Source organism: Patagioenas fasciata, chromosome 5, assembly GCF_037038585.1.
Source record: "Patagioenas fasciata isolate bPatFas1 chromosome 5, bPatFas1.hap1, whole genome shotgun sequence".
Classification (NCBI taxonomy): Eukaryota; Metazoa; Chordata; class Aves; order Columbiformes; family Columbidae; genus Patagioenas; species Patagioenas fasciata.
Window position 1 is genome coordinate 43,843,009 of NC_092524.1, and position 23,022 is coordinate 43,866,030.

At 42.8% G+C, this 23,022-nt stretch overlaps 2 protein-coding genes across 12 annotated transcripts in view; one reads left to right on the top strand and one right to left on the bottom strand.

The window, feature by feature from the left end:
• The first annotated feature begins 614 nt into the window (after nt 1-614).
• Nucleotides 615-2,119, top strand: INSM2 (INSM transcriptional repressor 2). Its single transcript, XM_065838432.1, has one exon. The coding sequence runs from the start codon at nt 615-617 to the stop codon at nt 2,004-2,006; it is 1,392 nt and encodes a 463-aa protein (XP_065694504.1). The 3' UTR covers nt 2,007-2,119.
• A 2,110-nt stretch (nt 2,120-4,229) lies between these two features.
• The window catches only part of RALGAPA1 (Ral GTPase activating protein catalytic subunit alpha 1), a 142,209-nt gene continuing 123,416 nt past the window's right edge, over nt 4,230-23,022 (bottom strand). For 7 of the 11 annotated variants that reach the window (XM_065838424.2, XM_071809402.1, XM_065838423.2 and 4 more), the window contains 2 exons: nt 14,004-14,128; nt 4,230-5,631 (listed from right to left, as the gene is read on the bottom strand). In XM_065838424.2, the coding sequence (XP_065694496.1) occupies nt 5,477-5,631; nt 14,004-14,128 (280 nt within the window). In that variant the 3' untranslated portion in view covers nt 4,230-5,476. Of the gene's footprint in view, nt 5,632-7,208; nt 7,324-12,832; nt 13,060-13,341; nt 13,373-14,003; nt 14,129-23,022 lie in introns of those variants that run through there. The other 4 variants (XR_010651401.2, XM_065838431.2, XM_065838425.2 and 1 more) reach the window with 4 other exon arrangements.

Sequence of the window (23,022 nt, forward strand, 5' to 3'; positions counted from 1 at the left end):
ACAAGCCGTTACTTAGATGAGGGATGTGGCATTCTGATCGGCCGCGGCAATTCTCCTCTTGCAGGAGGACCTCACCTTAATACAAGATCTTTCTGGCGACTTGTGGAAAAACTCTTGATGTGGCGGTGTGGAAGGATGGAGCAGGCTCCCAGCTTTCGCTCCCTTCGGAGGAAAGACGTGGAGGGTGGCCCGTCCCGGCCTCAGTGGTGGATGGATATTCCTGGCAAAAACACCCATCAGCAGCATCTAGAGATGCTCCTGCCATACCCTGCTCGGCCCCTCGGCCGAGGGGCTGCGGCCGTGCCCCGGAGGTTGGTCTCTCCCGTTTCAGACCCACGTTCCCGGTCCCACACCTCTCTCGATCCCACAGAGCGCAGTTTGTCCCGGCTCCGCGCCGCGGGGTGCGCTCCCGGGGACACCCCGCCCGTCCCCGCAGACCGAGCGCGCCCGCCCCGGCAGCGGGGAGCCCCGGCCCGGCCACCACCTCCCCCCGCCGCCAGCGCCGGCCCCAACTCCTCATTGGCCGCCGCCGCCGGAGGGAGGATGACGCCCGGGCGGGAGCGGGTGCCGGGGGTATAAATGCGGGGCGGGCCGGTGGCGCCCGCCGCCCCGCCATGCCGCGCGGCTTCCTCGTCAAGCGCAGCCGGCGCCCCGGCAGCTCCTACCGGGCGCGCCCCCGGGAACGGGACCCGGACCGGGATCCGCCGCCCGCCCCGCCACCGCTCCCGCCGCCCGCCGCCGGGGGCAGCCCCGTCGCCAGGCAGGGGGCCGAGGAGGAGGAGGAAGGCGAGGAGGAGGAGGGCGCCGCCGCCGCTTGCCCCGCGACGTGGCCCGCCGGCGGCGGCGGCGGCCCCGGGCTCGCTTCGCCGGAGGGGCCGGCCACTTGGGGGGCCGCGGGACCCTGCAGCGCCGCGGGGCCGCGGGCGGCTCTCTTCGAGCGGTGCCTCAGCTCCCCCGCCTCCGCCGAGTCCTTCCCCCTGGCCGCCTCCTTCCCGCCCGCAGAGAAGCTGCTGCTGCAACCCCGCACGCCGCTGCCCGCCCCACCGCCGGTGCCCGCGCTGAAGCGGCCGTCGCGGGCAAAGGCGCCGGCCAAGAAGGCCAAGGCCACGCGGAAGCTGAGCTTCGCCGACGAGGTGACCACCTCGCCCGTTCTGGGGCTGCGCATCAAAGAGGAGGGACCCGAGGGCCGGCCGGGGCCGCCGGCGGGGCGTACGCCGCTGGGCGAGTTCATCTGCCAGCTGTGCAAGGAGCAGTACGCGGACCCGCTGGCGCTGGCCCAGCACCGCTGCTCCCGCATCGTGCGCGTCGAGTACCGCTGCCCCGAGTGCCACAAGATCTTCAGCTGCCCCGCCAACCTGGCCTCGCACCGCCGCTGGCACAAGCCGCGGCCCGGCCCCAGCGCCGACGGCTCCGCCACCGCCGTCCCGCCGGGCAAGGAGAACAGCCCCGAGCGGCGGCCCCGCGGCCCCGCCGCGACCCCGCCCCAGCCGCCGCCGCCCCGTCAGCACCGCGGCGGCGCGGACAGCGCCAGCGGTGCCCCGGCTGCCCCCGGCCCCGCTTCCGGCGGCGCTGCCGCTCCTGGCCCCGGCGGAGGCCCCGGCGGGGAGGCGTTCGCCTGCCCCTGCTGCCAGAAGCGGTTCCGGCGGCAAGCCTACCTCCGCAAGCACCTGGGCACCCACGGGGCGGCGCGGCCCGCCGCCTACGGCCCGCCGGAGCGCGGGCAGCTCGCCTTCGCCTGCCACCTCTGCGGCGCCCGCTTCCCCTCGGCGGACATCAGGGACAAGCACCGGCTGTGGCACGCCGTGCGCGAAGAGCTGCTACTGCCGCCGCCGGCCGGGCCCCCCGAGGGCGGCGCGGCGGGCGGCGAGCGGCAGGGCTTCCCCTGCAAGCACTGCCCCGCCACCTTCTTCAGCGCGCCCGGGCTGGCGCGGCACGCCAGCAAGTGCCACCCGCCGGAGAGCAGGCAGGTCCTACTGCTCCAGGTGCCCGTCCGGCCGGGCTGCTAGGCCCGCGGCCGCCCCCGATGGGATTGCTCCGGGAGCCCGGGCAAGCCGAGCGAGTCCTGTCCACGCTGTAATTCCTATGGAAAGTCGCGGTACTCACGGCTACCGAGGCAGAGGAGTCATCCGAGGACTCCGGCGCTCCCTCACCTCCTCGGCCGACGGGCAGCGAAACTCGCCCCGCTTCCAGCACGGCAGAAGGTTTAGTCGACGGGCGGTACCGGCGCCGCCGCGAATCCGGCCGGCAGCGTTGGTGCCGAGCCCTCAAGGGCGGGAGAGCAGCGCTGCCCGCCAGCTGCCGGGGCAGCGGGGGGACGCCTGGGGGGCGCGAACGGCCCCAGGCTGGCGGCAGCAGCCGAGGATCCGGGCCCTGCCGGCATCTGTCGGGATGCGGGCAATGCCAGGGCGGTGGATGTCGGCCCACGGAAAGTACATCTTCCGTAGCTACTCTCGGTCCCAGGATAGAAGTACAAGTGTATATACGATATTTAAAGAGAGGAATTATTTTTCGTGAGAAAAGGAGCCTGATCTAGTGACCTTGTTTTAATAGCCTTAGCCCCCAAGCTTCAACATTTAAGTTATTGTGAGGTGTTTTGTTTGTTGTACTCTGTACTAAGATAGTCGAGAAGGTAAATGTTCATATTAAGTCAATGTCAAGTCATATAATAGCTAGCAAAAAAGTATGGAAAATTAATCGTGCTGTCTGCTTAATTAAAAGACGAGGTGGTGTTCTTCTATAGATAAGTACGCATCTCCCGCTTACTCTGTGTTTCTGTACTCCAGCGACCATGCAGCAGGCAAAACGCATGTCTCCGGCAGCTGCCGATTTCAGAAACCCGCTCCCTTCATGTGTCCTTAGTGTGGCACAGAAAATGGCAAGAAGTGCAGTTCGGTGTCGCCAGACTGAGCAGCGTGCGGCCCTGCCAGCCCCTGCGTTTCGGCAGGCAGAGGGTCCCTGGCTGTACCTGGCCTTTTTGGGTGGCCTCCATCCCCTCCGCTCCGTGAGCTGCGCTGTTGACCTGAGCTCCTCTGAGTCTTGTGCACAGCTGGAACTAGAACATGAAACAGTCTTTTGATATGTTGCTGAAGTGCGGATGACAGGCTACCTTCCTTCTCCCTAACGAGACCTACCTTTAGCAAAGCAACCCACGGTGTGTATTCCCGGGCTTTAATGGTGTTCTGCCCAAATGCTTTGAAATACTGTTGAGTTTACTAGCTACTGACATTTCAGCTGGCGTTTATTTATTTACTAATTTATTTATTTATTTTTCTCACGCATGGGTGATTGTTTCTAAATGTGATAACAGATGAAGCCAAAAATAAGGGCAAACAAATTCAATAAAGGTTTTAAAACAAAGCTCACACCTTCCTTGAATTCAGTAGGGGAAAATGGGTCAGCTGGTGATTTCTGAAGGACCAAACTGATCCCAGCCGTAGCCTTTGTTCTAACACTCTGAAATGAGCACGCAAAATATTTCAATCTTTTGATTAGCATCCTGTAAAGCAATTATTTCTGGTTTTATATTTTGTTACAAACAACAAAAGATTCATATGTATCATGCCCAAAGGCTGAAAGCAAGCAATAAGTGCTTTATTTTAAATTAGCTTCATGGACCTTCTCATTTTAGTTGTAGGACCTGGACAAATGAATTAATACAATATAACCTAAAGCAGCCAAGATTTGCTGTCTGATGAAGGAGGCTAAACACACAGCTCGCTCTCATCATATGCCAGAAATAAAGCATGTTATTTTAAGTTGTGGATTTTTCTGTCATTTGTTCATAACGGGGATGTTGGTAATAATGCCCGTTTATGCCATTAAATGAGTTCTTCCCTGGAGGTCACTATGTTTTTTTTAAACCACTGCTCTCCTTTCTCCACTTGTACAGTCAAAGACGAAGCACTTCGGACCACAGAAACCTGATGATTATTAACTGTTCCTACAATTAGCATTCAAGCAACCAGCCCGCAGAAGGGAACGTCCTGTGCTTTGCGTTACCCGCGGAGCAACACGTATCATATTTACCAGATCTGGGGAAAAGTTTTCAGCATGGCATTCTTGCGATGGGTTAGGAAAGAGCTCCTAAGAACTTGTGTGTACTTTTTAATACAAATGAAAGCTGTGTATCGCACTTAACTGAAAACTGTGTATTGCACTTAACTGCTCCACATGTAATACCCTATTCTATAAACTGGAGTAAGACTAATCACAGAGGTCAATGACTCATATACAAAAGGTGGTAAGAATAATTTTATTGTATTATTAAATAGCATGTTTTCTCTTCAACCATTACAAATTCGTAGATACTACATGAATGACAATACATAATTTATCTTTTTATTGTTGCCCATATGATATATTTACACATGCAGTTAGTACTGATGTCATGCTACATTTTGTCAACAGCTTTTTGTTGTTTGCCAGACTCAAAATGTGAGCATTTCATCTTCGGTTGGAAAATATCTCTGGGTGGGTGGAACGCGTGCACTAATCTGCACTCACAGGACTGCAATTGCCAGCATGTCAGGCCAGGCTCCTGGTGCATGTTCCCTTTTCTTCCCTAGCACACAGCATCAGAGCAATGATTTTCTATCAGGAAAGTGCCCTTTATTTTTTTTTTTTTTAATGTAAGAAACAAGAATATACATGTAGACCCACCAGCCCAGTGATAAAGTCTAAAACCCATGAAACTTGATGGCATTTACTATTGATACCACTTGGAAAAAGCAAACATTGTAAAAATATTTGGAAGCCAAGCATAAGTAGAATTTCAGCACAGTGATTTTTTTTTTCTGTTTTTCTGGCATAGATTATGGCATCACCTGCAGAATTATGAAATGATATGTTGCTTTGTGAAGAGTTGGTGCTATGAGCAAGTTATTTCATTTGGACTCTGTAATGCTTGAAAGGCCGTTGAACTATTTTATTCTTAACATAAATAATCTGTACACATCCTGTGCATTACCATTGTGACATCTGACAAAGACTTTACAAATGCAACTTCAATTTAGAATTGTATACTCATTTTCAAGTTGTACATATTTCTTTCTTTGTTACAGAGAAAATGGCAATGGGGCACAATAAATACAGTGTAATCCAACTGCAGTCTCCAATTCCATACATGACTCGAGATCAACCAGAGTTAAAAATGACTACTGTTAAGATATTGTAATCATCCAGGAAGGTAAAAGGTGCAGAGTACAAACTGCACTAAAAATGAAAACAAACAAGCAAAGAAACAAAAACAAAACAAAACAAAAAAGAAAAATAAAGACAGCCTGGAATTTGATTTAAAAAAACCCAAAAGCTAAAATACTAAAGTAAAATTCCAGTGTCACTGTTTAAAATAAACATACAGACCCAGGGTATGCAGGGAGGGGCACACACACATGAGAGACGTTATCCTGCGAGGGGATGTGGTGAGTCGCTGCGGGAAGGGCGGCTGGTCGCTGCTCAGCTGAGGGCATCTCGCCGCTTACGACTTGTTGGCTGAGCCAGAGGAGCGGCGCAGTTTCATGGACATGCGGCTCTTGCTAGTCCGAGGAGACATTGGAGAGGCTAAGTCTGTTCCATCCACCTGCGCTGTTGCTGCTGCTGGAGTTTCTCCCAGCTGAGTCTCTGGGCAGAAGCCTGCAGAGGACAGCAAGAACCAGATGGGTCAGTGCCACCGGCCATGCTCCCAGCATGGGAAGCTATTCACAAGGGGCAGAGAGGAATTTCAGTGCTGCTGTCATCCCCACAGCATCTCCTAACCCTTTACCAGCTGTGGGTGACGGTACTGCGTGTGAGGCTGGCACCTGCCACAAATCCACCTCTAGAGAAAAGGTGATGCCAGAAACCACTGAGCTACAGGACTGCAGGAACCCCTCGCCCTCAGCAACTGAGGCAGCACTGAAGTGGGTGATGTTCTCCTCCTAGCTGGGAGAACAAACACCTCCAGTTCCCTTGCAGGGATGGGGAGTCATTGTTCAAACCACAACCCAAAAGGATCCAGTCTTTAATGAGAACATGAATGTTAACAGCTGGTTGCACATGAAGGGAGCTCTAGGAATGCAGCTAAAGAGGTGGAGTGAATCAGGGGCCAACCAGGAGGGCAACACATCTCCCATCCCAACTTTAGTCAGTGCTTCAAAAGGCAAATTTCTACAGAGCCCACAAGGCAGAAGCTTGAACAGATCATACTAACTGGATGCACTATATGTTAACATTTCTTTGTAAAAGGAACAAGATGAATTTGAGATAAGGGTGTGTAGTTCTGTAGCCCAGTGCCCAGAGCTACATTACAGCGAGCTCTGAGTCCTCCCTGAAAGAGGACAAGGCTCTTCCCTTCCAAACAGCCCATCTCCAAACCTTCTTCCATAGAGACAAAAAAGGAAAAGGAGAAAACATGAAATCAAATTTGCGTTCTCCTTCCCCTGTACAGAAAATTAAGACTACGAACTCACATCCACAAAACTAAACTGCACTTTAATTAGCCCTTTAGAGAAACTGAGAGCCTGACTGAACTCTCCCTTAGTCGCCACTGATCACCTCTGACCCGTATAAATTATGGACAGAAGCTCCACTCTGCAGAAGTCAATGAGGAAACCCCTGCTGACTTCAGTAAGACAGAATATCACTTGCTATTTTTTCCACATCGTACTATTACAGGTAATTCTTTAAAATTTTAATGCAATAATCAGAATTGAAGATCTCTCTCCTCAGTATACATTTCATATATAAGAGGTGCAAAAACCATTCAGAGCTGATCATGTTTTACTTCAAAAGGCTCCTCTAAAATAAAATGAGGTCATCAAGCAAGAAGCCTGAGAATAAATTTAAAATGTATTGTCATAAAGCTGAGTGATTTAGTGACCTGGCCATCCTCCACGCCTGGTCCATCACCTGCCCGCTCCAGAGAGACGGCACGGTGCTTTCTGTCTTTTCCAAACTGACACGACCCATCGAAGGGACAGGGAGGAGAAAGGGCTGTTATTTGTTCCTAGGTGGTGACAGTAATTCTGTTCATGACCTAGGTACTTCATTGCCAAACAATCTGGAAAAGCATGATAATGCCTGACTCACCGTGCCTTACAGAAAAAGGCAGGCAGGGAAACATGCACTCTCATTTTCTGAAATTCTATCTTGTTCTAATTTTACAAGGAATTAAAGCATTTTGAATGGCGGAAGAGAACAGAAAATAACCATTGTTGTTTTGCACAGCGTACCATTCACAGCTAGCGTGAAAGACCTTCCGTTTCAAGCCTTTGCCTTTTACCTTGATGTGGCCAATGCTTTCTAGTGGAGGTTTTGGAAGGAGAAGAAATATCACAGCATTTCTTTCTTTGTTGAGAATGAAGAAGTGATGAGGAAGGAGGAGTGGAAAGAAGTGAGGAGGGGGGGAGAAAAGATAAAAGATAACAGGTGTGAGATATGAGACACGAACTGCAGAGATTGAAGGGTATTAACAGATGAGCACAGAAAACGGAATTTCGAATTTCATTATGCAATTGCTGCTCATGCTACAGGTTAAAGAGAGTGATGAGTTAGTTATGTGCAATGAAGCAACAGCTCTGAAATCCGGCGTCATACTTACCAACTAAGCATTAAAAGAAAAAAAAAAAAAAAAAAGAAAGAGAAAGAGAAAGAAAAGAATTCTATAACATTATCCAGATCCAGCAACCTTATTCATAGCAACTGAGTTACATCCTAAACATTGTCTGAAATGCTTGCTTAAAGTCTGTGGAAACAGTTAAATACTCACACACATACACACAATCAAGAAGGAAAAACAAATGGCAACTCGATATATGGCTTCTGCTCCCCAGCTGTTTCACAGTATTAAATATAGTAAAATTACAGCCAGTCTCAACATAAGACTCCTGAAATCAACCAAGTATTTAAGCTAGTTAGTCTGTATCAAAGGGTCAAACCCTGGTGTGAAATTTTATCATGGGATGGATAAAGAAAACCTTAACTCTTCCCCCCTATCCCCATTATTTCAATTAAGATATTATTCTGGTTGTATCTTAAAATTTTGGTCCTAATTACTGCAGACAGAAGCACAGACTCAGACGCAATCCCATTTTTTAACAATCTGACTATTGAGGAACAGAAGTCATGTAAAGTGATTTCACATCTGAACATATCACACTAGAAGAGTGAAGAATAATGGCACTTAAAATATATGTAAAGTCTGACAGAAATCAACAGACTGATTATAAACTCAATTTCTTTGGATTTTAGATAAGCGTATATAACTATATATACATACATACTCACATACACGCATGTGGATATTGAATGTGCTGTATAGAACGTTTGCAGGTTTTGTTTCCCCTTCAGTTTTAAAATCATCAGTGTAAAATGTTTTATCTTTATCTCTCTATACAATGAAATGTTTAGTTATCCAAAACATAAAAATGAGGTTAAATTAAGAGGGCTTTATAGACAATTTACGTAGAACCAGAAAGTTCTATCAAAATAAATGAAATAGATGTGTTAGGATTTTTAAGAGTTTGAAAAATGTCAGGAAGTCATCCGTATTTTTCATCTCTTAGGCTTGACAAGTGACAAATATAATAGCCTGATGAGCTATGATATTTTGGTATCAACATGTAAAGCCGTTTCAACTGCTTCTGAACAAGGAGGTGGATCAACAAAGTTGAAATGAGACATTTTCCCACTCCACTTGAAGTTTTTAGGATATTCTAATAATAGTACGTTGGTTGTTTGACTCAGAAATTAACTATTTCAGTGTAAAATGGAATCCTAAGTACACAGAGACTGATTTAGGAGTGAGGTGAGGTGGAAGAACCTGGGCGTATCATAACATACACGTTGGCATGACTCATTTTGCTCGTCAGTTCTGGCTTTCAAAGAGGTGAAAAATTCAGTGAGCAGAAGCCTGACAAGGTGCTGATGTTGAGATAGGGTGCTGCATGGCAAGACTGCTCTCAGTAAGGCTAGTTTTATCACACCTTGTTGTCTGGATCAACATTTTCCTGAGTGCCATCTCTGAGAATGACCACAGAGGAAAATATCATTTGCATGTTGGTAAATTTAGATGGCCTTTTAAGATACTTCAGCCCCCAGTCCAAATCTGGCCAAGTTGTCTGTTGTGCTCAGCAGAGCCTTGCTAAAGTCAAGTAATTAAGTCTGTCATTAGTTTTGGGAAATGAGGAAAGGAAGTGAGAAGCAGACACAGAGAAAAAGACTGCAAAAGCAGCTGCAAAGCAAGATGAGCAGGTGAGGAAGACCTGGGAGACTGGAACTGGGTAGGAGAGAAAGAAGAGCCAGACAGGAGAAAGGACACAGCAAAAAAATTACTCAAGTCTATAGCAAAAGAGTGGCAGAGCCCATGTCCAGTGAAAAATGCTCTTCAGAACCTGGCTGGAAACGTAAGAGTTTGGTAAACCCGCTCCTCTCTGTCAACTAATATTTCTGAAAACCACTGGTAAAATTCCCAATTTGGAAACTAGTGGTGATTCAAAGAGGTAACACAACTAACCAGTACTACCAGTTATTCCCCCGTCTCAATCTGCAGGAGCTGGTGGTGGATCTAGAGGTTACAGATTTATTTATGAATCATGTGGCTGTTAATCAGTATCACATAATTTCTCTCTTGCTGTATGCCTTAAAACAAAAATGGAAGGCAAATATTTTAACAAGGCAATAAATAATAAAGTCTAGCATTAAAAACCTAGGAAATGTCAGGATTCAAATTTAATTTTGTATCTTTGTGTGTATGCATGGGATGCTTTTAAATTGGACAATCAAGTTCTATTCTTTTGAGTGGACCCATTTCATTAACTATAGAAAGTTGATCTGTTCGGGTCTCTAGAAGTCCACACTACATTTACTGCCTCAAAGTGCTGAGGATCCCCAGCTTACTATCACCCAAGGGGTCAACTTAAGGGCAGTAGTTCAGAAATGCATAAAGTTTCAGCATCAGTTGTGTCAATAAGAAATTTTTGGAAAAATTCAGACAGTTTTGTGGTTTTTCTCTGTTTTGGAATGAAAACAAAAAATTTCAGGTTTGAAATGGAGAAGGGATAATGAGAAACTCTTCCCAGCCCTGCCAGATATCCAGCCCTCATTTCTGTATTCCATTTCCAACCCAAACTTCAACCAGCACCACCAAATGTTGCTTAGACCCTTCTCCAGTGAGAAAAACACCATCATTCTCATCCATGAAGGGGTAATAGAAGGCCATAAAGATTCTCAGTTCAAAGTTAGGCAGCAAAGCAGCAGCAGAAGAGACTGAGATGCTGTTGCATTTGAGTTTCCTTTGTGCAACACTGAAGGATTGTGATCTCTGTGTTCCCTGCCTGGCAGCTGGCATCCCCACTCACTGGCGGAATAGCGCAGCAGAACACAGCCTTGGAAGTATAAGGAATGATTGTTGGGATCAAAAAGTCTGCTGCTTTTATCACAAGGAAAATACCATGACTAACAGAGAGAGGTCCCTTCTTTATAAGGTTTGCTACACTGAGGTACTATTTTTACTAGGAAGAGAGGGGAAAAAAAGAAGATAATGAAAAAACAAACCCAAGGCATCAGTACATTTAAAATCTCACCCTCTTAACATCATGGGGTCAATAAGCCCTTCAGTGTCATCTACCATTGACAGTTCCCTCAACCTATTGTGATGTCACAGAAATTTGGCTTACTGAAGAGCTGTATAGCAGGAGTTACTCTAACACACTATTTGCAGTTACTCTATTTAACAGAGTCAGCATAAAGTAAAAATAAAAAGCCAACTGAACTACAGTAAGTGCAGGTAAATCTCATTTTTTTTTTAAATGTACGCATCCACTACAGTAGTCAGGTTCCTAAACACGGCAAAGCAGACTTGTCAGATATTTTGAAAGAGCAAGCTAAGTATCCAGATAAAACAGCAGCAGCCACAATCACATTGTATTGAAGAGCAACCACTCTAAGGAAGGAAATGGCTTCTGCTGAGGGCTGAGCCTCTGATAAAATATGTCAGTCGGAGGAAATAGAGATTGTTACCAAAATGGCATGTTCTGTATTTGCTCTGATTATCATAGCTCAAATGAAAAAAATGCCATGCTGAAAACAGCCAACAGGATCACAACAACAAAATTACAACACCTGGTGATGGGCTGTAGTAGCTTCAAAGTTTCTATATAACTTCCTTAGAAGAAATTGTATATAATATTTTATAAAAAATAAAAATATTCAGCAATTGTAATCTTGGAGATCACAATCCAATTAAAGAACCAAGTCTATAACATCTGAAATGTGAAAATATTTTCTAGTCTCTTCTGGTAGGCTGTTTTTCATTAAAAAAAGAGAGAGAAAAATATTTTGTATTTAAAAAAATAATTGTGATGAATTTTTAAGAAGCTGGTCAGAATTTTTCAGATGACATGGGAAGTCTGGAAGGGAGCCTGCAAGGTTTTGTCTGAGTCATCTTGAGAGAGATGAATGTGGCCAGGCAGGAGTCCAGCACCACTCCTGTGTGCCACCCTGGCACAATTCAGACTTCTTCATGCATCTTTCAATAAATTTGCCTGTTGTAGGGACCTTGGTAACTCGGGGGCATCTATTTTTTTAATAGCATATCTGGTGGACTCTTTGTTGGGATTATAGTCCATGCAAGTTCTGGGTCACCCGTCTCCCCCTCACTCACAGGTCTGCCTTTGCTACAGTGGTGTCCAGGCCAACCCCAAGCCCTGGGGTAACCTTTCTGGCAGATGACTGTGGTGTTAATTTACCTCTGCCTCAGGCTCTAGAATTTGTGCACTGCAGAGTCAGCTTGGAGGCAGATGGTACAGTGCTATTTCAGGCACCCTGTCCTGAAGCTGAGCACCAGGAGCCCCAGACAAAACAGGGCTCAACCCACAAGGCTGCCACGGGCACAGTCAGAGCGTCCCCTGTGCCCCTGGGCTGCAATGGAAGCGTAGAGTCCAGCAGGTCTGGGGACAGGGTGACTCTGACGGCGGGTCACATCGTGCTGCATGTCTGTCCTAGGAAGCCCCTGGCTGCTCCTGACACTGGTGTGTTGGTAAGTTCCACTGCACAGCGCAAGGTCCAGAGGAACATGGCCCTCCGGGCAGGACGTAATGTTTCATGGTACGTAAACACACATGCGCATACACGTGCATTGTGAAATACATCACAACCTCCTACTAATGAGGTTCCTGCAGAAAATTATTACATTTGATAGAAAGATTAAGTCTAAAATCAAGTTTCCAAAAATCATAATCTTTTCCCAGATCATGTTAGAGAATACCAAGTATGACTAGGACAGTTTTTGAAGGAATACAGGATTTGCCACTGTAGAGCAGTGTTCTCCAGTGCACCAAACTAGCACAGAAAAGCAGCTTTGTTTCACCCCTGAAGAATGAACCGGAGGCAGAGGGCAGAACCAGTTAGCCTGGAATGAGATTTCCAGAAGTGAACAGGCAGAACTGTTACAAGCGCACTAAAACATAGACTGTATATGAGCCATACAAAAGTGTCTGGTGTTGAATACTTACTGAGTACATTAGATAGGAAATGCGCCAAGCACTGGTATCCCTGGTTATTGTTTTAAATGTTTCTAGTTACAGATTTTTCCTATTCAAATGTTTTCATACATTAAATTATATTACTATTTTTATACTGATTTAATTGGTTTTAAATTACTAACTTTTAACTTTGTTTCTCTTTGGTCTTGACTATTTGCACTAGTGTTACTACACCACTTATGCTTTGAAACTGCTCCTCATTTCTACTTACGGTTTATACTTTCAGTCATTCTTTCTATAGTCCTATCACAACTCCTCTATAATTTTGGAATTTATTTCTGCATCTTTTCGCAATTGAGAAATAAACTTAGAGATAACCACTTGCCAAATTAATTTATTTTATTTAGATTTACAGCTTTTCCACAGAAGCATTTTGATTCATTTGTTATTAAGTAAAGGTTTCTGAACAAGGAATTTCAAGTGTTACACATTCTTCTTCTCCTTCTCTCCTATGTTATCACTGCAGAATGTCTGACAACATCAATGAAAGACAGTACAGGGTACAAACCACACCACTGCCATCCAGTACTACTCGTTCATGCTGAGAAACAAAGGTCAACACAATAAAGTGTTACTCATTCAACAACTGTCTGTATCATTAGTTACCTTAATCCCCAAACCAGTGTTAGTGGTTCATGCAGACCTGAGGTTAGTAAAAAGACTAAAACTTTAGGAAGATGTAGTGGTCATTTCTCAATCAGTGTGAAATTCTTTTTAGTGTGAACAAGGGCAACAAGGAAAGTTCGCATACAGTCTGGTTACAAGCTTAGTGGTCTAGTAAAAGTAAGAGGAACAAAGGGGTTTTTTGGACACTTTGTCTTACCTTCAGATAAACAGAACTGATATTTAATGATCTAAAAAGAGGGGAAATAAAATAATGAAATAATCATAAGGAGTTCAAGAAATTTCAGAACAGGAAGGCCTTGAGTTACTCATTTTCTTTTACTGATTTTCTCATTAGTAACTGAAAATGCAGTATCCTCTTATAAAACAGGTATTTTACTGGAGAGTGAAAATGACCTTAAAAACAACTTTGCAGCTAAGAACCTGGAAACAAAACTGATGATAGCAAGGCTCTTGGATTTCAAATTTAGAACTTTGCACTCTAAAAACGTAGTGAGCTTTAAAACGTTCTTACAGGCAAAATGTCCTTAGATTAAAGAAAGTGTCTACCTGAACTACCCTGGATGAAGGAGTACCAACACATCCATGGAGACTTTATACATGGGAACGCGATAAAATGCACTGTAAAAATACAGGGTCTGCTTTCTATACTGCAGCAGCTTGCCAAATCTTAATGCCAAGCATTGGCTCATAATGCCAGGCAACAGAAGAAAGACTTAACATCAGCTTTGCCCAGGTCCTCAAATATGTACATATAGTCTCTTAACCATGTGCAAAGGTCTGATTTTTTAGTCTTTATAAGTAAGGATACTGCATTTCAAGTAAGATTGTACAAAACCAGTTTTTTACTGTACTTCTTACCTGTCTCTGAGGGCAAGTGGTGGTAAGGTGCTGGACAGAAAACCTGAGCAGCAAAATCCTCAAAAGTTGTTGGCTCTAGATGATGTTGAACAATTGTTTGCAGGTATCGTGCTCTCTCCTCATAACTGGTGTAGCCAAGAATTAAGGAGCAATTTGTGTCATGTACTGTAACTACTAAATATCAGTGCCTAGTAATTCAGAATTCTTGTCTTTGTTAAATACCTATTATGTATTTCAGTGACTGTACATGCTTATTTTTTAATTCGGTACATAACAATGGTAATATCTGATGCACTGAAGTAATAACTTTAAGATAAACATGATTAATGTGAAACTTATGGTTCAACTATTTTTATGTGTGATGCAAAACTTTCTGAAAATTTTTTCAAGCAACAGCAACTTTACTTTTTTTTAAGTAACTGATTTGGCTATACACTGGTCACAATTAAATATAAAAAACTTGACAATTTTTAAAAGGTATAGCATGAAAAATAACATCAGCATTAACAAAATAAATAATTTGCATTTTTCTGTAACAAACTGCTTCCATAATCCCTAAACACACAGGGAGCTAAGATAAACACATAGCTAAATTTGAATATTGTGAAAAACACCTTGTCAACTATGCTGTTAAAACAAGCAAGAATATTTGTAAAGAATCCGCAGGACCCCTAAATACTGGCTAACAGGGTGTCAGCAGGGCACTGACAGCAAAACACCGTCCTTCTTCCTTTTCCCTGTGTTCTCCCTCTCTGATATTATTGACAAGAGACTGGTATCTTGAAGTGTTGTTGCTTTTGAAGAACCCTCTCCAGGCTTCGTGTTCCAGCAGGCCTGATTGTGCTGTTAGCACAGAGAGAGCGAGAAAACGAGAGAATATTTCTGCTGTTCATGAAAGCAACTATGGAAATGGCTGTCAAAATGTAGAGCAGCAGGCAGCAACATACAATTATCAAGAAAAACTACCATGCTGACTTCATGTCGCATAGTTCCTGAACTGAGAAATCAGTTAACCTTTTCTCTCACAACTTTCAAAGTCCTCCAGCTGGACTCAATGTGTTGAGCGAGTGAGACCTTCTCCAGTTATTTTACAGAACCATAAAATGATCAGAAATGTTACCAGCCATTTACATTTGTGCACACTTTTTTTCTTCTATGTTTTATTTGTAGATAACGAGATAATTTTTTCCTTACATATTTCTCTTTTAAAAAAACCCACCCAACCAACCAAACCAGCATGCTGTGGAAGAATGCACTCAGAATCACCTTCTTGACTTTCTGGGTTCTGATTTTAAGTTTGCTGCTCATTTTGAGGGGAACAGAGACAGTGAGGAAACTACCTTTCTGACTCAATTTTACCATCTGTGAAATGGGGATAACGCAACTGAAAGATAAAAACTGCATTACAAGTGATAAGAGTTTTTAACAACAAGTGCTAACATTTAAAATAAATAACTATATTATTTTCAGTTATGATAAGCAATAAAATTGTCAGCCCAAAATTACAGTTGGAAACCATACCCTTCACCTTAGCTTTTAAAACCATACTTCAGAAACAATTATGGAACTTTTCCTATGAAGCCTTTTTGCTGTTGTATTCTGTACAATACTTACAGTACATTTTGCGGTATATCTAAAGATGAAAAAATGTACAGAGAATACATTATTTGAAAAGAACTTTCAGTGAATAAATCAATCTTAATTGTATTTCCTTAGACCACAACTTGGTCACACAGTGAAACTGAGAAACAATTTTCCCTCCGAAATCTCTGTTCCAAATTCTTTCTGGATCCTGAGACAGCTGAACCTCAGCAGAAGTCTCAGCCTGGAGAAGCCACAATAGAAGGACTGGGACAAGAGAAAATATAAAAATCTCCTATTGTAATGGTTCTTAGGTTGGGGGATAAACACAGTATCGAGCTTGAACAGAGGAAAGTAATACAGCACAGTTTTTAAGAGGCTATGTATAAGTGATAGAGGATGAAACTGATGGTTGAAGTCTAAATAATACTACGTATCTCTCAACTTGTTGAAAAGCACTTTTTTCATTGGGGGAGATTCACAGCTGCTGAATTTTCTGCAGTTAATAGAGTCCTTTGATTCACAGCAGTGCCCCTTGCACAAAAAATACTGGCCTTTGTGTATTACCAGAAACTAATTTTCTATTTGGCTGAAAAGGGAAAAATGGGGTTATTGCTTCTCCCTCCTACAGAGCTTTTCATTATGCCTGATGCACTCAACTTCTAAGCTCTTCTGAGAAAAAAAAATAACTGAAGAGGCAAGAGGTAGAAAAATGAGCTTGTTAGCACATTAGAAGTGAAGTATCTTGGTGGGCCCTAGAAATTCCCAGTGGTGTGTTAACTTATCACTCTATGCATGCTGGCACTGATAGTCTCCCAATTGATCACTCTCTTTTCGCACCAAAGGTGCTGCCAGGAAGCAAAGGCTGAAGGCCCACAGGAGAACAGGCTGCTATCAAAACAAGCTGTTTTTAAAAGTCTGCTTGAATGGGTAAAATGTTTCATGGGAAAGTATGGTGGAGACACCTACCTGCTTTTAAAATGCTCTACTTTCAGAGGTCTCTGAAGGAAACCTTTTCGTTTATCCTATTATATCCAAAGCTTATACACAAATAAGGCAAAAATGAAGGAGAGTTACCATTTTGAACGTGACAGGGACATTCCCATTCTCCCATCTAGGTACCTGTCTCCTAACCAAACAAAGAAGCCTTGACAGATGCTGACTGAGGAGGATAATGATGTTTTCATTACACAGTGGAGAGGACATGCTTATATCAGTTCTAGAAGTCTAATTCAAATGCACACTTAGTACACCTGGAGAAAAGTAATTCAGCTAGCCAGGTTGCCCCTCATCATAACAATTCACAAAGCCATCTGCAGCTTGTTAAAAACAGAACCCCACTTAAAGCCAAAACAATAATCTGATGGAAATGCCAAGTCCAAAGCTTGCAGTATTTTGCACTAAGAAATGACGTGCCCTCTTCAGAAGAACTCCTCCTTTGTAACAGAAACTGAGCAGCAGAGATGGGGATACTTTTAAATTCTCTTAGCTTATATTCTGAGAACATCCTAGTACTTTAAAAGTCCAAATTCGTATGCTTTTGTGGCTGAGATGATCTAGTTCTATGCTGTATTTGAACGCAACTACCTGCAAGAGTGACCATAAACCCATGGTAGTTAATTTCTACATTACTTCTAATAGGCTAGACATTTATTTCTTTAAAATGCTGCTCTCTAGGGAAGAGTTATTAGCACCTACAAATTGAGTGGCACACACAAACTCAATGGCTAGTAATAATCAGGCAATGCAAGCTGTATTCTTACTGTGAGTGGATGTTGCCACTGGCATCAGCAATTAAGATGGAATGGGAAGGATGCATGGAGAAACCAACAGGGAAAGACTCTGGCACAGAGAGTGACTGAATACTTAAACAACAGTGTTGTGAGTTTTCTGCTTCTGAAGAAGGTTCTAACTGGAACAAAAAAGGATGGATAAAAAGGTAAGGGATGCATTTAATAACAGTCACTCACCCAAATCTGCCAGCTAAAAACTTGCAGATACATAATCCACAAAAAACATAACAAAAAAAAGTCTAAATATTTGCTGAAATGACTTCATTATACTTTCTCTGAAGTTATTGTTCTCAAAAATAAAATCAGCACAGGAAAAAATCAGAAATCATACCTTTATAGGTCACTCAGGTTGTAGTCACTCCAGCTAAAATTTCATTTGCATCATAATACATTTTACTAAATCTGCACTTATTTCTCTTAATATTGAAAAGATTCTACTTGCCATTATTACTGTAAATACGCAACTTTTTTAGACCTGTTTAGACCTGTCTGTCAGATCATCTGCTTGTACTTAATCTGTCTAAAAACCAACATCTCATGTCTTCACCTAATAGCTCTCTATCACTGTTGATTGTATCACTTCCTTTTTTAACTCAAGCTCTGTTATGATTCCTATGGCAGAATACAATGACATCTTGCAGATTTTTTCCATAATCTAAGTTAAAACTTTTTCTAGCCATTTACATGAACAAATCACCTAGGCTCTTACTTCACATCTCAGTTACTGCCACATCCTTTTCTCTGGCCTCAACAAACAAGTTTTTATTCCTCCTTATGTCTACTGGGAGCATTGCAGTGCCCACTTTCTGAACTTACTGCTTAGACTGGGCATTCTCTTCAGATATCGCCACCAGTCTGCCACTCCCTAGCATAAATGCAGGCTACTTTATAGTGCATACCTAATTGATCAATTATATCAAAACTACTCTGGCCTCCAGTCAGTTAATGCAGACAGTCACTCTCACTCATCTTGACATTTTTGGACAGGCACTTTTGTACTTTTTTCCACGTGGCTTCTCACGCCTAGCACCAGGTCTCGGTAAGCGTCCGCAAAACGATTCCCCCTCAAACTCTCCCCTTTGCTATGATGTTTATTGAAAAAGAAACAAAGAAAACACCTTGGAAGACTTCAGTCTGTTGCTGTGTGGGTCACACAACTGTTCATGCTGTTTACTATCCTTTCACATTTCCCTGAATTTTGTATCTGCCTTCATTTGCTGTCTTCAGTTTCATACTTGGCTTTTTTACTTCTGGGGGACAAACACATCTGCCTTGTGCTGTATAGCATCTCAGTATAATGGGTCCATGCTAAGGATATACATGTGCCACAATAACACACGCAAAACAGCTCTCTTCCTTGTATCTTCATCCACCATCTTAACCTCTTTCCTTTATATCCAAACCAATTCCCTCACATTGCCTTTCTTTTTGTGGCTTTGTTAGCCTTCAATTTGGTAAGGAAGTCTGTTTGTTACATTTCCTCACATCTCTAGTTGTTCAGTGTTTATTTTTCCTTTCCTGTAATTTTAACCATGCAATCTCCATAAAACTCCATACTTCCCATTGTTCAGCCTCTTCTACTGTCTCCATCTTTCAAGCCCTTCTGTTGAATTCATCTCGTCACTGTCATTTCCATAGATTTACTGTGTCATTCTGACAACGTTTTCTTTGTGTTCTTCTTATTCACACCTCTCAGTTTTAGAACTAAATGAAATGCATTACAATAACTCTATCTAGTATTTTGGAGCCAGAGAAGCATGGATGCATGATTACTTGTTAAACTCACCCAGAGAATACCAATTCTAAAATGTCATTAACCTGAGGCTGTAAAAAAATAAAGAAAAAGCAGTTTCAACATGGAGTAAGATTTCCAAGACTTTAATTAAGGATATGGAACTTCACAGTTTTGTCATTCAACTATTACAAGAGCATCTAAGTGTCAGATTCACAAAAGGGCTGAAGAAGAAATCCTAGTGCCTGCTCCAAAGACCATTTGATAACAAACGGTTCCTGAGCAGGGGCTGGAATCCAGGGACTCTCCTCTCCCAGGAAAGTACCATAACCATCAGGCTATACAGATGAGCATGTACTTTCCCTGTGATTCAGAGGACATCTTATTTTATGAAATGAAGAGCAATTTCGGCAGCAAACAGAGCGTGCCTGATTACAAAATGTCCTCAGTCCCAATGGTTAGAACAGTTTTGTAAGAGGCAGGAGATGTGGCCTCAAAATTGGAAAGCGCTCTCTCATTTCCTGGCTGATTGATATAACGAGGGAGTTACCTCCTGTTGTGTTTGTGTGGGCTCCAGTCCAGTCTACCTTCCACACTCCTAGCATCGCTGCCTTGCAGAGCAAAGAAATGCAACCTACTCAATGGATAAAGAGGGGCATGAACCGGGCATTTGGCTGTTTGGATACAGGAAGGACTCTGGCAGCTCCAGCATGTGCTGAAGCTGGTAGATCTCCAGGGGAAAGTGGCAGTGAAAGCCTTAGCTACCCGTGGACTTCAGAGGCACCCAAGAGTAGGCATTTGCTGAGGGGAGATTCTCATCACCTCTATTTTAGAATCAGGCACCCATAAGGTCAATTGGGAGGAACTTGGGTCAGATCAGCAGAGTAGTCATAGGCCCAAGTACTCTTAAGACTTTCAGGAAAAAAAAAAGCCACAGAGAATGTTTTATCAAGACCAATTTCCTAAGCAGCTTCTGGAGGTAAGGATTATGCTGGGGAACCTACTCCACGACAGAAAGTTAAAAAAGGGCTGAAGAGATGCACAGCTTGCACCAGTGTGCCTCCCACCTGCCACTGAGCTAGCTGCTGGTTTAAGCTGACTTGAAAGGAGAGATTTGATAACTCAGCATAGGCCAAGGCAAAAACAAAGAACAATATCAGTAAATATGGGAACAGGGAAAAATATGAAGGCAGATATATGTGCACATCTCTGAAGTATATCACAATATAACTATTAATTGGAATACGTGATCACAGTACTGACAGTAGGTAGTACCTGGGATTCTCTGATTCTGGTGCTAGGAAAACGGAGGCTTTGATAAATATCTCTTAGAAAAAAGCCAGAGGATGCATTTCTAAATAGCAAGATGGACCATTTTTTCAGGTTAAATTACAAACTACTGTCAGAAATACATGTACAACTGCATCCCTGGCAGTTCCAACTGTTAGCAAAATCATTTAAGAAGTCAATATATATTGATATGATTGCGGAGAGTATGACTTTGTCAGCCAGGCACTTGCAAAATAATTTAGACAAGCAGAAACCAAAGCACTGCTCCATCCTTAACTAGAAAATGAAAATCCTCCACCCAGTGATAGTTGCTTGTAGGATCAATAGACACCCGTAAGAGGTTTTTTGATTGCATGTATACATTATTTATATAAAAGAGATTACGAATATTTTAAGAAAAGCTACATAAGATGGCATCCTCTTGTTTACTACATTTGCCGCCTCATCAAATGTAGAAGCATATCTCTTCTTTGCTGGGAAAAAACTGTAGTGTCAACATGCAAAAAAGCTCCCAGGACTTTAAAAACTAAAGGAGAAAAAGAAACAGTGAGGCACAGGGAATGGCGTATGTTGGTAGGAGATTTTAAGTTTCTTGCTCCCTGGCCTGAAGAGGCATGCAAACCCCACAGCATTAATTGCTACAGTTTGAGGTATTTAAAATGAAGATAGCATCAATTTTATTGGGCAGATTTTTCCTAGTAAACTACAATTCCTGAAGTCAAAATGTGAAAGGAGGACTGCCTCCAGTAAAAACATAACAAGCACAGGTTAGGACCCAGGTCTTACACAAGCTGAAAAGTTAGCCATAGCAGAATTCGACTTCTAAAGGAAGGCAGGACAAAACCCACACATCACAGAAATGGAAGCTTTTTCTGGGAAATTTCACTCTAAAAGAAGAGATTGTGCAGTGGCTGTCAAACCAGCTGAACTCATACTGAGTCACAGCAATTTGTACTCTTTGTTGGCTCTAAGAATTAAGGATGTAAGACGGGCTGCTATTGATCCAGTGCTGGAAGCCCTGCAACTGGCTGCGTTTTGTATGTAGGTGGGTGATCAGTATCAGCTGGCCGCACTGAGAGGAATAGTTAAAGTCCTCTTATGTTCGGAAAAGTGACTCTGTAGAAGTGGCATCATGGTGTTCCCTGTTTATTGCATTTCAGTGATTTCCACATCTACTTTGTACAGTATACAAATAAAGATTATTTTTTTTTCCCCCATCTGCAACTTTTGTTTACTTGAGTCAACCTCATATCTCCAAGTCAGCCCGGGTTATTTTCTGTTTCTTCAATACCGCCAATATTGAAAATAGCATATGAATATTTTGCTCTGTGCATCTGTTTACACAGCTACGCTGTAAATGAAAGCAACTCCTGCATATGCAATTGGAACTTAGCCACAACGCTGATGATTCATAAAGCAGAATTCAGTTCATTCTCTTCATATCTGACGAAAGTGATTTAGGTGAAAGAGAAGAAAAAAAATTACTATGCTTGACATGAGTAAACAGGTGAAGGGATGAGAAGAATTATAAGTCTTCCAAAGTGACTTTTTTCTTTGTTGAAACCATATTTTCTATACCAGTGACAGTACTTTTTTGATAGAATGTAACAATGTTTTCTTACTCGTAAAAATGGAACACAAAACTCAGAGGAACCAAAGATATATTTTAAAATTAAACTTTTATGTTGTATTTTGTGAAAATATTTTAAAACTGCAGAAGAGACTCAGTGTTAATAATCCAAAATCACTAATTTAAAAAGTAAAACATATATATGACAATCTACTGATTAATGTAGATATTTCATTAAAAAAATGAAAATATGAAAAACAAGTTAGAATAAGACTGTAGAATTTAAGCAAACATAAAATGTAGTTATCTAACATCTTTAATAAAAGTATTTTTCAAAACAAGTTGTAACTGCAAAAGGGCTTTCTGAGACAATTTCTGAGGTATATTTCTTCATGAAGAAAATAAAGAACATACAAAAGATAAATCCATACAAAGTAGTGCCACCATTCTGGGTCTTGCAATTTGTTTCCAATGCATACAGTTACATAATTCTTTAAATGAATGTAATGAAAATTACTTTGCATTTTTATGCTACTAAAAAGTTCAATAAATCTGTGGTAAATTTAAAGTTACTTTGCAAACTATAACAACACATACTTTTGCCATTTAGAGGCTTTTTTCTTTAAGAGTACTAATCTTGTAGCTAAAGGAGATTACTTCCAGTGTATCTGCCTTAAAGATGAAATGGTTAAAAGTCCTGCAAGGTAAGCATAGGCTAGATAAAAATTGCAGCCACTGAGTGTTTCCAAACCAATGCTATTCCCTTTTGCCTAGTTTACTAACATATTGTATATTGAAAAGCATTGGCTTCATCTGAATTTATAACAGAAATTTCATTTTTACAGTGTGAGCACTTTCAAAACTGGTAAATCGCTTCAAGAAATTCTAATTGATGCCTACATTTTCATTGGAAAACCAAACACATTTTAACATCCTGCAATACTAAGAAAATCCTTGATCTGTTGTTTATTTTCATGTTGTTCCATCTGATCTTACAGCTAACAACATTCTTCAGTGGTTTATAACATCATCTAGGAAGAAAAAGCTGTGATT

Bases quoted from the DNA above. Each gene is read 5' to 3' on its own strand.
- INSM2 (XM_065838432.1), top strand. From the start codon at position 615: ATGCCGCGCGGCTTCCTCGTCAAGCGCAGCCGGCGCCCCGGCAGCTCC.